Source organism: Acanthopagrus latus, chromosome 13, assembly GCF_904848185.1.
Source record: "Acanthopagrus latus isolate v.2019 chromosome 13, fAcaLat1.1, whole genome shotgun sequence".
NCBI classification, from domain to species: domain Eukaryota; kingdom Metazoa; phylum Chordata; class Actinopteri; order Spariformes; family Sparidae; genus Acanthopagrus; species Acanthopagrus latus.
The window spans coordinates 18030299-18045641 of NC_051051.1; the positions used below are offsets into that span (position 1 = coordinate 18030299).

Sequence of the window (15343 nt, forward strand, 5' to 3'; positions counted from 1 at the left end):
CACTTACTCCTGCCAGCACTTGATGTCTCTTGATGTCGATGTCAATGGGCATTCTGTGCAGAGGCAGACAGAGTGATAAACTGACACAAAGACATCTCTGTGTGTAATGACATTATGACAGCATTAGACTCCAATGTTGTGACCACAGATACACTAATCGTATAGACAAGAAGACAAGACAAGAAAAGTTTATTTCTACGGATGCTTCCCCTTGCATTTCATTGCCATTACAACAGCAAGCACCAGGTAGATGTCAACAATGATCGCGGATTCAGGATCATTGTTCACCATCGGAGGGAAAACAGTCCTGCAACTTCACGCGAGTACTGATCATCATTCCATAGGGCTATGCAAAGAAATACCCAGGCCCCTATCTGTGGCCTTGGGTGAGCTGTGGCTGCACCTGTTGCTCACTCACTTCAACCTTGGTATTATAAAGGGAGCATCAAACCTTGGTCTTACATCCGAGTCAAATTCATTGTTAGCGCACAGGTGGAATTGCGTGGTGTATTCATCATGACCCAGATTTATTTGCCACTACACTGTCCATACAGGTGCCAAATGTTTTATGCAAATCGAACAGAAACACAATGATGATGATGATGATGATGATGATGGTGTTGAATGTTTTACGACACGGCTAACTCCCTGCTACACTGGGATTGCAGCCAAAAATAACACAGTAACAAACAACGCAACTACAACTGCCCAAAAGCTTAATGAATCATTAACACACAAAACATGTAATAAGGCTACTCACTAACAAATTGCTTACTGAAATGTATTTTTTTTAAAAATTAAGTCTGTTATGTCATTATCTTTGCCATTATTATATATAAAATTTGTGGTACAATGCGTGTGACAAACAAATCTTTGAATCTTGAATCTTGATCTTAAAGTCAAACTCCCCTTCCATTTTTCCGAAAGAAGTTTCCACATTATCAACGTAACAGTTTAGTTATATCTTTTTAAAAACGTTTGCTTGATCATATCTTGGTTATTGTTATAGTCGTATACTGTGTTAAATAGTGTTTGTCTGCAACTATTCATGTGTGTTTGACACCTAGCCTGCTTATTGTACATCCTACACTGCTGTTTGTTGTATTCGACCTCTTATTCGTCAGTCATGAGGCAACGTCAAGTTCCTCGGTTACTGATTGGCTGGTGGGCGGGAGAAGAACAACAGAGAGTGACGCAAGGGTGTGCGGAGCAGTTCTTCAGTTTCCCCCGGTAGGCCGTCTCTCCACCTGATAATAGGAACGTTCCTGTTGTAAATACGCTGTGGTAAGAGTCATATTGAAGTTATAATCACTTTATTGTAATCATTGCTGTTTTAAATTAAATGCACTGCGTTCAGATTGTCAAAGTGTAGTGTGCGTTTTCGGCAAAGCTAACAAACAAGCTAAGCTACCGCCGAGCTAGCGGCTGTGTATCCAGGACTCCAGCAGCGTTGGGGCTCACATTCAGCTGTCACCCCACTGGAAGCCATCAGCCCCTACAGCGGGCGAGAGGAAACCAGATAGCGCACTGGGTGATGTCAGTCAGTGGCATGCTTTGATGTCAACAAGGTTATCAACATGAGAAAATGAAACTGCTAAGTAGCGCTAGCTTTGGTAGCTAATCAGGGCACGTCATGCACGTTAGCTGTGGACTGAGTCTCGCGCGAGCAGAAAGGAGGCTTAATGACGTCACACAGTAACGTCAGTGACCTCACAGTACAATTGTATAGTTCCTGTGTATATACAGAACGTATTACGTTCAGTGGCTGATGTGAGATAAGTAGATCATATACAGTAAGCAGTTTGTTAGTGAGCAGCCTTATTACATGTTTTGTGTGTTAATAATTCATTAAGTTTTGGGGCAGTTGTAGTTGCGTTGTTTGTTACTGTGTTATTTTTGGCTGTAATCCCAGTGTAGCAGGGAGTTAGCCATGTCATAAAACATTAAACATTATCATCATCATCATCATCATCATCATCATCATCACTGTGTTCCTGTTCGATTTGCATAAAATGTTTGGCACCTGTATGGGCAAATAAAGTAGTAGTGGCAAATAAATCTGGGTCATGGGCCACACAATTCCACCTGTGCGCTAACAGTGAATTAGAGTCTGAAGTAAGACCAAGGTCTGATGCTCCCTTTATGATAAAAAGGTTGAAGTGATTGAGCCACAGGTGCAGCCACAGCTCACCCAAGGCCACAGATAGGGGCCTGGGTGTTTCTTTGCATAGCCCTGTCAAATGATGAGCAGTACTCGTGTGAAGTTGCAGGACTGTTTTCCCTCCGATGGTGAACAATGATCCTGAATCCACGATCAGCATTGCTGGCTTCATTGTTGACATCTACCTGGTGCTTGCTGTTGTAATCACATTGAAATGCAACGGGAAGCATCCATAGCACTAAACTTTTCTCAAATCAGTCTCCCTGCTCCAAATGTCTGTACGATTAGTGTATCTGTGGTCACAACATTGGAGTTTAATACTGTTGTAATGTCATTACACACAGAGATGTCTTTGTGTCAGTTTATCACCCTGTCTGCCTCTGCACAGAATGCCCATTGACATCGACATCAAGAGACATCAAGTGCTGGCAGGAGTAAGTGTGAGAGTTTCTGTTAGAATATAGTTTAACAGTTTTTCCATCCGTTTTGGTTGCAAAAAATCTGTGATTCGAAGGTGCATCATTGTTTACAGCAAATCTCGAAGAGCCACACGAGAGCAAAGCTGTGGAAAGATTTTGAATGTGTCCTCCTGTCATAATGTCATTACACACAGAGATGTCTTTGTGCAGAGGCAGACAGAGTGATAAACTGACACAGAGGCATCAAGAGACATCAAGTGCTGGCAGGAGTAAGTGTGAGAATTTCTGTTTTCCATCCATGTTGATTGCAAAAAATCTGTCGCATGTGCACTGAAAGCTGAAATGTGTTAATCTAACAATTATAGGCTTTTACTTTGTAAGTGGAATTGTCAAATCAAACCTGTTACACTGGTTGCACATGTACATATGGTACATGTGTTTTGGAGACTGACTTTGCTATTTAGTTTTTTCCCTGTACAGGTTTTGCTGTGGAGTGTCTGTTCAGGGCCAAGTTGAGTGTGACCACAAGACTGATGGGTCTTGCGATGTGTGCTACGTAAGTTTCTCCTTTTCACCTATCAAACCAATTATTTGGCATTTCAACTGAAGCAGCATGTTAGAATAACGTTATATTGTTGTTCACTATGCACTCCAGCTGGTTTTGTGTCTTAGAATACCAAATTCTATAAGGCTAATATGACCGAGTTGACAGCTAGCTTAAATGCGCAGGTAACATCAAAGCAATGTAATTAATGGGGAGAAGTTAACATTGTCGATGTGGATGATTTTGTTGTAAAATAGCAAAGACTTCATGTGTGGGGAGTTGGCTAAACTGGCTAATGTTTATTCGCGGCTTATTTAAATTTGCTTGCGGGGGCAATTTTATATAGATTATAATGTTAAACCTAAATATGCATGTTAGTTACCGCGTATATTGTGGTCAATGTTACTGCAGTTTTGGCTAAAGTTAGTTCAACTGAAGTTCATTTTCCTCCAAAGTAACCTTACCTTGCTGTCAGTGTTAAACGCTGGCAGCCCTGTAATGTGTGTGTTACAGTTATGTTTAACTTGACAGTGTTGCCTCTGTAACCTTAAAATAAAATAATTATTCAGCAGGTGTTGTTATGAACAAACAGTTTCTTTTTTTTTTAAAGTATTTTTTTGGCCTTTTTTCTGGCTTTATTTGATAGTACAGCTTGAAGAGTTGGACAGGAAACAGGGAAAGAGACGGGGAGTGACACGCAGCAAAGGGACCCAGGCCGGGAGTTGAACCCGGGTCCGCTGCAGAGCCTCGGCTCATGGGTCGCACGCGCTACCGACTGAGCTATGCGGCGCCCCGAACAAACAGTTTCTGATAGGATAGGATAGGATAGGGGTGGGCACCAAAATTCGATATTTAACCAGTACCGGATTCTGTTAAATGATAAAAGATGTGCCCAAACACGTGCACAAGCTCTGACATTACTGGTACGTTTTAGTAGTTAATATAATTGTCATTATTGTTATCTACTATGCACATGTACATGATCTGCTGATTTATTTGCCAAATCATGATATAACAGAGGAGCAAAATATGTCATTAAAACATGAGTATAATTACTATAGTATGATATTGACGTAATATTTTGTGATCACACTTCAGAGATACAGATTGATTATCGAAAATTGAAATGGCTGTTTTTATACATTTTATTGGCCCTGATTTGTCTTTGACAGCCACCAAAAAGTCTTCCATGGAAAAGCCCTGCTATAAATTAATATTTACCGAATGGCTTATCTGCTATAGGAAATGAATGGAGGCAAAACTGCCAGGTGGCAGTTCTTAATCTTTAAAAAGTTTGTTTATATTTACTAGCTGACTTTATTGTCCCTTTATTCCGTTTACTGTTACACTGAAATCATTTTTTTCTCCTTTGTTTTACAGATTTTTCTGTTGGTCCTGTGATGGTAAATAACATTTTAAATACGTTAACATTAGTCTTTGTTTCCTTTTCTTTCTGGTTGCACACCTCAGAGACTCCACACAGTCCATTGGCTTAAAATCTGAAATTGAATTCTTATTGGGATTTTTAAAGCCCAAATTGATCAATACTATTTCCCATGTACTGTAATATGCCAATAGGAGCTGCTGTTACTTTCAGAGTAGCTTTGTGTTATAGATCATAACACAGATTCAGTTTTGTTGTTTTTACAGATGCCATCATGTTGTTTAAAACAAAAATAAAGAACAAACAGAAATATGTCAAGATGAGTGAACTGAGCCTGGATGAATATTTGAATTCTGGTTAGTAATCAGTCATACACCATTGTAAAAACAAAAGGAAACTGGATGTGTCAGCTCATGAAATTTGGAGGTGCATGTCATTGTGTTATGTATTAAATAATCTCCATCTCTCACTTTATGAAAAGCTACCTTTTGAACATTTCCGGAGGTCACAGCAAAGAGTTTTGTTTCTCACTGAGCTGAAGTGGTATCTAGGGACCACTGTATTTTAAAATTGATAAATCAAAGTTGGTAGATCAGCGTACCCATACTAGTAGCTTTGTCAAAAGATGTCACTGAGGGCATTTCTGTGGTATAACTTTTGTTAACCTTGAAGATTTCATATAGAATATCTCCCTGTTTGTGCTTTTTCATAAGCTTTCCTGAAGTTCTCCATCCCACCTGTCAGTGAAGGGGTCAGAGTTTATGATGAGACAGGAATTGAGGTGGATGCAGATGTCTTTGAAGAAGTAGCACAGCAACCCAACGTTGCTGTATTCACTATCAGATTTGATGGTGGTAAATTTATTTTCTCTTATGTCCTGTTTCTTTCATCATAGTCCTTGGAATGTAGACTAAGGCTTAATTACACGTTTAGGTTATGAAAAACTCTTATCTCTCCCAAACTACACCCAGGTTCCCAGGGAACAACATCGTCCAGCTGTTCACAACGGACAGCTTCATCTGCTAGTCCACTACTTGATGTCGCAACTAATTCAGAGTTGGAACTTTCAGCCTGCAGCTCTAATGATACCATTATCCTGGCTGAGGATGACAGTCCTTCCAGAAAGCGGCAGAAGGCAAATAAAGATGCCAAACATGCAAGTTGATGTGTAAAATTAGTTTGTTGGGACAGCGTCCTTGATGGGATTGCACACTTTTTAATATTTTTTATTTTATTTTTTAGGTTTATTGACTGTCAGTTGTTGAAGATTATTTAATTTTTAGTGAGCACTGGTTTGTCTTCTACTTCTACGATCTTTCACAGTTAGTTCAGTCTGCACTGACTAATAAACCTGGTGGAGACTGCATTGTCAAAGAATACAGCCGAAGGTATGACTGACTCATCACGGTGACAGATGGTTAACATCCTCGCAGCAGATATGACTGAAATTCATGGGTAATTGAGATTTCTTTTTTTTTTCTTTTTCCATGCAGAACTTGAGTGTGACATTTGACAAGGCATTTCTTCCATTCTTGTGGGGAAAATATAGACATTATTAAGTGCCATTCTTTGATTCTCATTGCTTTTAAACTTAATATTAGCGCTGAAATTAATAGATTTATTTGTTCCTGTCAAGACGTCACTGCCACGGCATGTGAGAGAGATGTGTGCTCGAGGCATAGTCGCCTTGTTCCCTTACCTTACCTGATGGACCCATATTCCAAAAATGGATATGTAAGCCTTTTAAGTCTTCTTGTTATTAGACTGTTGAGAATAAATTACTACTTTTAGAAGCCATAGAAAGAATTAAAGACTACCAACACAACTAAATTTGATCACACTGGTGTGGCCAACTTAAATGTATGGGTTGCATAATTTAAGATTAGATCACATGTGACTAAAATGGTTGCACTTGAGAGACCTGATGCATGATTCATACTATGGAAATAGTGAAAGCATTTTAACAAAGTTGTCTCGTATTACAACTACCCAGCTTCACCATTTTAACCAGCTGTTTTCATAACTAATAATTCTGCTCTAATTTTAAAGGAACATTTCTATGATGGTGAAAGTGGCAGTGGTTACTTAGCATGGAGACTCAAAACCATCCAAAGGAAGAGTGCTCCATCAGAGTGCAGAGGGTCATCGCGTGAGCTGACAGATGGAGGGCCAACAACTAGAAGAGATGGCTTCATTTAATCCTGAGATGACGCTGAGCAAAGAGCAGTGCAGGGAAGCCATGTCCTTCATGAAGCATTCCTCTGATGAGGCCACCATCAAGCAGAAGTTGAAGATGACTTTTCAATATCGTTGCAATGTGATCCTGGATGAAGAGAAATCCCCAGATGTTTTGACTGAATTTCTGCACTTCAAAGACGTCAAAGGCCTTGTAATTTAGTATTTTGATAGTATAATAATATTATGTGCAGCTGTCTCCACCACCCAACACATTTGGTGCCCTCTCCCCATCCTTTCCTTGTGTTGCGGTATCTTATTCCATCTACAGTCTGGGCACTAGTCACTTTCCATTTAACTCCAATCAATATCAAAATCAGAGATTGCACATGTATTGTAGAAAACCCATAGAGATTTAATGAATGAGCATGACTTAATTAAATGAAGCATTACAAAGCTGCAGTGTGAATGAGGAGTGGTTTCAAATGTTGAGCCATTTTGAATCAGTTGGTGCATTGAGGAAGTCAAACATGCATGCCTAAAAAGGTGTTAGGATTCATACATTTTCATTATGCCCCTTTATGCCCTACTGACCACTTAGTATGTCCCCCTATGACCCCTATGACCCCTGCCTACTAAATACTAACACTACCATGCACCAGCAGGGTCCTCACGCTGCCCATGACTGCCCGTGACTCCACTTAACAAACACGCTGCTTATGAACCTACACGCACATCATTCATTGCTCATTACATTATGACGTCTACAACACTTATGTGCTATAATATTGCACAATACATATAGATTGTCTTTTTCCATCTTTTCCTATTATCTCACATTATTAAAAGAGTTGCGCACATCCTGTTGACGAATGAGGTGGTCAGAAGCATTAGTCTCTTTTATGAGGGGCTAATACATGGAGAGCAAAGCCAGGGTATGAGAGAGAACTCATTCACCTTTCACTTATCCCTTTCATACATGAAGAGGCCTCTTCCAGGCCAGCGATATCACCTCCCAAATCCCTTGTGCATATGCAACAGTGAAGGTGCCATAAACAAAGGCGGATATGGAGGACAGGCAGATGAGGCCAGGGACATTTTGTTTTCTTCAACAGGGTGACGTCTTCAGGAATCATGGTTTGTGTGCCAAGAAACTGGGACCAGTTTGTGCACCACCGATGGGAGGGCCAAAGATTCTCCCCACCTTTTTTACTTGATTTTCCAGTAATAGTATTCATCCTATGTATATGATTGACCAATGACAATTCAACACATACAGTGTAACAGCAATATATAACGTATTACATGCTGAAATTCTGCAGCTTTTTCTAGACGATTGGTTGCAGCTAACAGCGTTTCTGCTTAGGGCTCTGCTGCCTGCAATTTTTGAAACAGAGGAAGTCCTTGATATCAAGCCTTTTCTTAATGATACAGTTCTTATACTTAATTAATAGTTACTGGAACGTCGTAGTCTGTCTTCTCTTAAATCTCAAACAAACGAACACGCCTGACAAAGATCAAACAATTGACACACAAATCTCCATGGATTACATACATTTATAGACTTACACATTTCTGAGGTTTATCTTAATGTCATTTTGCTCTTCCATTGTAAGTGACTGTATCTGGCATTTATCTATTGCAGGTGGAGTAAGACTTCATCCTGCTATTTGAAGAAAATGTAGCTGCCAAGTTTTTGGAGAGGTGAGCCCCAGCTCTATATTACTCCTAGTCCAAAAACACAGTTTGTGGGTTTATGAGATGTTCCTCCGATTGACCCTTTTGTTATTATCTCATTCTCTGTGTTCTGCATTCAGAATGTAACAGTATTAATATTATGTAATTTGTCCACAAGTTAGTTCCACCGATACAACTTTTCTTTACTATTTTAGCTATTGGTGTTTGAATTTCTCTATGTTGGGTGAATATATTATCTCTCTATATCCAGGTGGCCTACTACATTTAAACAAAAGGTCATGCAGCAGTACAAGGCTCTCCCTACTTAAAGCGACCTTGGAGAACTGATCAATTGCACAGAAGCTAAGTCGTATGAATAGGAAATGGATGATTACACTTGACTCTGGTAATTTGATTTACTTTCTCTGGGACTGATTTTTTCCTGTTTCAATTTTCATTTTCTTGTTTCAACTGTAGCTTTAAAGGATGCTGTTTTTTAATTGATAGATATACCATTATATAACATTTATCTCTTTTGTATCTGTGTACAGGATGGGACAGTGATCTTTCCTTCATCATCCTCCTCCTCCACCTGATTCCTCCTTCAGCCCAAGGCTGGAAAAGACCAGGCAAAGTGTCTGCATTTCAAGCTGAGGAGCATCTTGTTGTGTTCAAGAAGGTTTGAATTGTAGCTTATATGCATGTCAAAAAATGATTTTCCTTTTGAGCAAGTCTAGTGTTTTCACCTCATTTGTAAGGTATAAAATGGACTCTGGTGTAAACATATTTTACTCATTCTTTTATCCTTTTTAGCGGAACAAGCATCCAGGTTGATGCCATCAACAGCACCACTCAACCCTATTTGCTTGCCGTTGGGATGAAGAGGAGCGCCATCAACGAGTTCTTCATCGTTCTGGACAAGCAGGTCATACCATGCAAGTCGACCAGTTCTCTTGGAGCTTTTCATGAACTCTTTAAAGCGCAGTTTGTATTTGGTACCATTTACAGTCCGGTGCTCCACAACATGTACACCTTCATACAAACAACTGTGTACAACATAGTCAAGGTCCTGGAGAGCCCACGTGTTTCTGAGGTCAGGGCCAGACTCCCACACTAGTTAATGCATACATTGACACACGGGTTGGGCAATTTTTGCTGTTTTTCTGTCAACGCAATGGTACAGTATAATCAGAAAATCGCTCACAATACCCAAAAGGGTATTGTGAGCGATTTTCTGATTTAACCTGTCTCATTCATCACCATGGGGTTGATTTGTTTTGTAAGCCAGACTCATTTTGTGAGTACCAACATTCTTGTGAGGCATATGTGACTGATTCATGGTTTCTGTCCTGGTAAATCACTTCACCTGAAATGTGCTCAGGGAGGATTTTGTCATGTTTTTGGATCTTTTCAGGCTTCAGGAAACATCTAAAGACAAAACATGCAGACAAAATTGATCATGTTGAAACTGATGATATAGTAGACAGTGATGGTGTTACAGATAATGCTTAGTCACAAGATTTTGAAGAAGCAGCCATTCAGCCGATCAGGTAGTTGTAACAGACAAATTTGCCTGTGTTCCAATTCTAGAAACATTGCAGTCTATTCTCAGAAATCCAAACCTCAGTGATATGTTTATGTCAAGTCACACTCCGAAGGATAGTATATATATTGATTTAAATGATGGGTTGTATATGAAGACACATTCTCTTTTTTCAAATGAAAATTATGCATTGCAAATTCAATTATTTTATGATGACTTTGAGACAGCTAATCCTTTGGGGTCCAAAAAAGGTGTAAATATATTGGGGGGCATATATTTTACATTGAGAAATTTTCCACCAAAGTTAAATTCATATTTAGTTAATATTCATTTGTGTGCACTTTGTCATGCCCAAGATATAAAAACCTATGGGTTTGACACCATTATTGAGCCAATCGTCAGTGACCTGAAAGTGCTTGAAACCGATGGGATCAAAGTTCCCATGTTCAAAAGTCCTGTTCATGGCAGCATCGCACAAGTCACTGGGGATAATCTTAGTATACATGGACTGTTTTGGTTTGTGGAGTCGTTCAGTGCTCGGAATTGTTGTCATTTCTGTATCATAGAGAAATGTGATTTTCAAACTGTGTTCTGTGAAGAAGAGGAAAGCATGACATTATGAACAAAAGAGATGCATGCAGAACATTGCCATACTATGCAAACAAATCCACAACAACCTCATGTATATGGTGTGAAATGTTCATATTTGTTGAACTCTGAAATATTTCAACACAACTGATAATTTTTCAGTCGATATCATGCATGACATTTTAGAGGGAGTTGCACAGTTTGAGGTAAAACTTGTATTGGAGTATGTGCAGAAGAACTTCTAAACTGCTAAAGAACTGGTTGGTAGAATAGTCTTTTAACTATGGTTACACTGAGAGGAGAAATCGGCCCCCTACAGTTAAGTTATTTGATGGAAGTAATGATTTAAGCCTGAACGCTACACAGTCCTGGTGTTTATTGCGCAACATGGGATTGATATTTTTCCGATCTAGTGGAGAGGGATGAATATTGAATAATGTGTTTGCTCCAGTCCTGACGGATGTTATGACCACCTTTCTGAAGCACATTATTGTTGAGCATCATCAGCTTTTTAAGCGCCTGTTTCCTGCTAGAAAGCTCTTGCCTAAGCACCATGACACATTATCCTCGCTGTACAAGAAATATTGGACCAATTCTGCACACATGTTGTATGCGTTACGAGGCAAAGCATAACTTTTTCAAGACCCAACTTAAGAGTTTCAAAAGTATCACTAAGACATTAGCCAAAAAGCACCAAAAATACATGGCCTTGTATTGGGCATCTTTCAGCCAGTGCAGATTAACTATTGGTCCTGGAAATATGGTGCAGCTTGGAGGATTGAAAGAAGGTCCTGACATTGCTGCCAAACTTAACACTGCAATATCTACTAATGTTCTGTTGGTGAGGTGGGTGAAGCACCATGGCACTGAATATCGCCCTGGCTTAATAGTATGTGTTGAGGTAGTATTTTGTAAGATCAGGACTATCATTGTGAAAGATGAGCAAGTTATTCTTACTGGCTCAAGTGTAGAGACCATTTCTTCTAATGAATATTAACATGCATTTAAAATTGTGTTTAAGCCATTCCAGGGACTTGGAGTGTTTGATACTGAAGAGTTGCTGTCCTTTAAACCATTGGATGTTCGAATGGCATATAGACCAACAGAGTCCTCCCTTTTAATAGTTCCATATTGCCATCTAATGCAGCATTAGACACTGAGTGTTCAAGCAATGTTTGCAGTTTTGCACATGGATGGATTTCCAAAGTGGAGCAAATTTTGATATGTTGACTTTTGCAAATGTTTCCTCTGGAGGGTAATCAGGTAGCAGGATGAAAAGGTGCAAGATAACCAAGGAATTTGTCTGTTTGTGTCAAATCTAATTCCAACACATAACATGAATATTTCATAAGAAAACAAAATAAATCAAATGCCAGTCATTTATTGGTCACCAAAAGTTGTTGGTTATGTGGCTACAGTAATCCAGCTTCCATATGTATACTGCTATTGAAAATTCCCTTTGTCAGTTGTGCCTTTCTAAGGGTGGTTTGTTGCATTTTAACATTTCTTCCAAGCAGAGAGACAGCAACTTCTTCAAAACCTATATTCAGCTTGTCAAAACACACTCTTTAAGGGCTTGCTTTTTTCATTCTGCGGCAGATTGCGCTATCAAAGTTGTGCTGTTGTGCATTCCATGAGAGAAGCTGTCAGTCTCATTTCTTATATAGAATAATGTGACCATGTATAGATTGATACTTTATTATGCATTCATACTGTCTTGTAATTCTGCTTGATTTTTCTCTCAAAATGCATCAGATTGATGCTTTTAAATATGAATTATTCAAAATTTTCATCCGGGGGAGCATGTGTAAACTAAACCTGGAGGGTTAAGGATTTTAATTTAATTTAATAGAGTTTGTTGTTTTTTCACCCTGTAAATATTTAAAGTTTCATTTAAGTGTTAGCTGGATATGGTAAAGTATAAAAAGTAATTATATTTAAGAACACATTAAAAATGAGTAATCATGAAGGTGTTGGGTAAGAATAACACGTATAGGGTGTAAATACATGAGTAAATTATGTTTAACACTAGCAGGAGTCAATATAAAATCAACGCTTTGTTGGGAGTAATTTCTAAATGAACACTCAGTGTTAAATAGTTTTGACACTGATGTCGAGTGAATTGATAAGAGTAAATTCTGATTAACACTTAAACTCTTAAGAGTCAAATGTAAATAACACTATGGGTGTTATGGTTGTTATCTCATAGTGTAAAACTTGATTAACACTGCTCAGTGTAGTGTAGTGTAGGAGACACTACTGCTTGATATTAAGGGTAATTAATCACTGGTAATTAATTATACACTCGTTAAAGGGGCACCAGCTTTGTTGTTTAGTTCTTGGAATAATCCGGAGGAAATTATTCCAAACACCTAATTGTACAAGTTTGACTTGAACAGTTTGTTCAATTTCAAATTAATTTATTCAGTCTCAGTATTCTGAAGCAGTGAATTCTTTGCACATATCCATCAGTTTTCCACCTCAAAATAAATTCCAGACAAAGAGAAACAATTATATATGTTTATTGATTAAATAATTTGGGGTAAAATAAATGGAATGACAATTTTAGACGAACAACAACAGACAACAGAAAATGTAAAGACTGCAATTAGGAAAGTAATGAAGTTATGTGACTGTCAGCAGATGGTGAAGTTAAAGGGTCGGGTTTTTATACATTAAATATTACGGAAGTAATTTTTAATATTAATGAGCCCTAATCTCAGTTCACTTAAGTTCATAAGATAGAACTCAGAATTTAGAAGTCAGAACGCAGACAGAGGTCAGAACTTTAGACACCAACTCATTCTCACGTGTGTGGATCCAGCTGTATGAAGATGTTCAACCTGCTTTGTCTGGGAGTCAGGAGATCTTGAAGCTTGGTTTCCTTGAGAGTTCTGGGTTGGACTACGGCATGGCACGTTGGTCCAATAGCCAGAGGGAAGGCCGGGAAGGCGGACGAATGGAAGGACGCTCGCTTGTCACCCTCACCCGCTACAAAGCAGCTAACATTGAAAATTAGTATAGTGGCGCTGAGCTAGCAGTATAGCGGCAGTGCCCCACCGTTCCATTGTCTGGGGAGAACCCTGCGTGACGTGACCTTCCTAAAACTTTTGCTTTTGTGAAAAGATGCAACATGATTATGATCAGTTATCATTCAAAAGAACTTTAACAAAACATATCAGACATTTACTGATAAATAACACAAGTATTACAAAGAGGATGATGATCTGATCATCAACAAGGCGAGGGGCTGGCTTCTCTCAGACTTCAAACTCAGTAACCAACAACTTCATTCTGGTTCAACAGTACATTAAGAAACGTGAAAGCATCAGTTTTATGACCTTTTCATGCCATTTGTGAATCTGCCAACATAAGAACATGAGATTGTAGTTTATTAGTTATTCAGAACATATTTGAATTTGGATGAGAGTAAGGACTCATGGGATTGAAATGTCAGACCCAGGAACAACCACGGTTGTAAATAAAAGTTCGACATGTGAGGTGGAAAAACAGACAGATTATGTTTCCCCACCTAGCCTCCCCCACTGGAGAATGTTGAGAGGGAGAGAGATGTAGATCGGTAAAGCACATTAAATCATAACATCTGTGTTAGAAAACAGTTCTCTTTTCTTCTGATGTAGAGAGAGAAGACCCTATCGTGCTTGACCTCATTTGACCTGAGAAAAAGAAGTTCATCTTCTTTGGAGGGGGGAGGGGAGACAGATGTGCTTAGTCGCTGTAAATTAGAAAAAGAAGGTGTCTGGTGATCGGTTTATGGTAAGAGAGACAACATCCTCTCACTCTGTGGAGAGAAGAAGATCTGCCAGGTCAAGAGGTGAGGGGGCTCTCCGGTAGGGCTGAACGATATATCGTTATCGTAGCTATATCTAGATATGAACATTCAAGATATTGATACAGAAAAAGAAACGATATAAACCATATAGATTTCCCCTGCTTGCCCTGCATGTACAGCTCGGGCAGTCACAACAAACAACATTTTTATGATTTCCCTTGAATGCACCGTTAAGGCCAGCCAACTACAAACCTCATTTCATGCTTGCTGTGGATCGACACCTGAAGCCAACCGCTGACAAACATATGAGGGCGGGAGTGAGGGAGACGGAGACGCACACACAAACACACACACAGTGTTGCCAACTTGACAACTTGCTCGATAGATTTAGCAATTTTTCAGACCCTCTTAGCGACTTTATTTCTAAAAAGCGACTAGTGACAAATTTAGCGACTTATTCAGATCATCAGGGGTAAGACGAGAAATACTTACATTGTAATTCTCCTGCTGCTCAGAGTCAGCGCAGTCCACGGCTCCTCTGCAGCAGCACCGGGGTCTCTCCCATCCCGAGCGGCTGTGCAGGCAGCAGGCCGGTGTGTCGGGGGCTGGCTGGGGCAGCAGGAGCAGACACCGCGGCCGCTCACTCTGTGGAATTGAGCCTGGATAGCTGCTGTTTACTCTGTTGATCCGTTAATTCTCTGACTTCTTTCTAGATTCCACTGGTACTTTACCGATAACCTGAAGCTGCTGAGTCTCGATCTTCACTTTCACTCTTTCTCTCCAGATTAGGATGTCCTCATCTTGTAAAAATGCACATAGTTCGTTTGATCTTCTCCCTCCCTTTACTGTTGTTACCTCAAATATATTTGTCTCTGTAGTGAGTTTGTGATAATTTGGTAATGATTTCTCTATCAACCATTTGTATATGGCTTAAAATAATCTCTTTATTTTTCTGAAAAATGCTTGGTTTTCACCGAACCCGTAGTCATATCGTATCATATCGATATCAAGATATCTGGCATGAATATCAAGATATGAAATTTTGTCCATATCGTTCAG

At 39.4% G+C, this 15343-nt stretch overlaps 1 protein-coding gene across 8 annotated transcripts; it reads left to right on the forward strand.

Moving 5' to 3' along the window:
* Positions 1-1168: 1168 nt before the first annotated feature.
* Positions 1169-9569, forward strand: LOC119031531. Of its 8 annotated transcripts, none has more exons than XR_005078630.1 (12): positions 1184-1284; positions 2550-2595; positions 2775-2849; positions 3061-3136; positions 4505-4527; positions 5222-5362; positions 5480-5963; positions 6145-6242; positions 6558-8387; positions 8632-8766; positions 8912-9039; positions 9174-9569. XR_005078630.1 is itself a non-coding variant. In XM_037120074.1 (8 exons), the coding sequence occupies exons 3-8, from the start codon at positions 2741-2743 to the stop codon at positions 5904-5906; spliced, it is 609 nt and encodes a 202-aa protein (XP_036975969.1). In that variant the 5' UTR covers positions 1184-1284; positions 2550-2595; positions 2694-2740; the 3' UTR covers positions 5907-7152. The 8 variants fall into 8 exon arrangements, 1 of the variants encoding a protein (XP_036975969.1); XR_005078631.1 differs by having other exon boundaries at positions 2791-2849; XR_005078634.1 differs by lacking the exons at positions 2550-2595; positions 2775-2849 and having other exon boundaries at positions 1169-1284; positions 6558-6897; positions 8329-8387; positions 9174-9565.
* The last annotated feature ends 5774 nt before the right edge of the window (positions 9570-15343 follow it).

Excerpts from the sequence above, each read along its gene's own strand:
- LOC119031531 (XM_037120074.1), top strand. The coding sequence starts at position 2,741 with ATGTGTCCTCCTGTCATAATGTCATTACACACAGAGATGTCTTTGTGC. Across the intron at positions 2,850-3,060 it reads GACATCAAGTGCTGGCAGGA|GTTTTGCTGTGGAGTGTCTG; the intron begins GTAAGTGTGAGA and ends TTCCCTGTACAG. Across the intron at positions 5,363-5,479 it reads CACTATCAGATTTGATGGTG|GTTCCCAGGGAACAACATCG; the intron begins GTAAATTTATTT and ends AACTACACCCAG.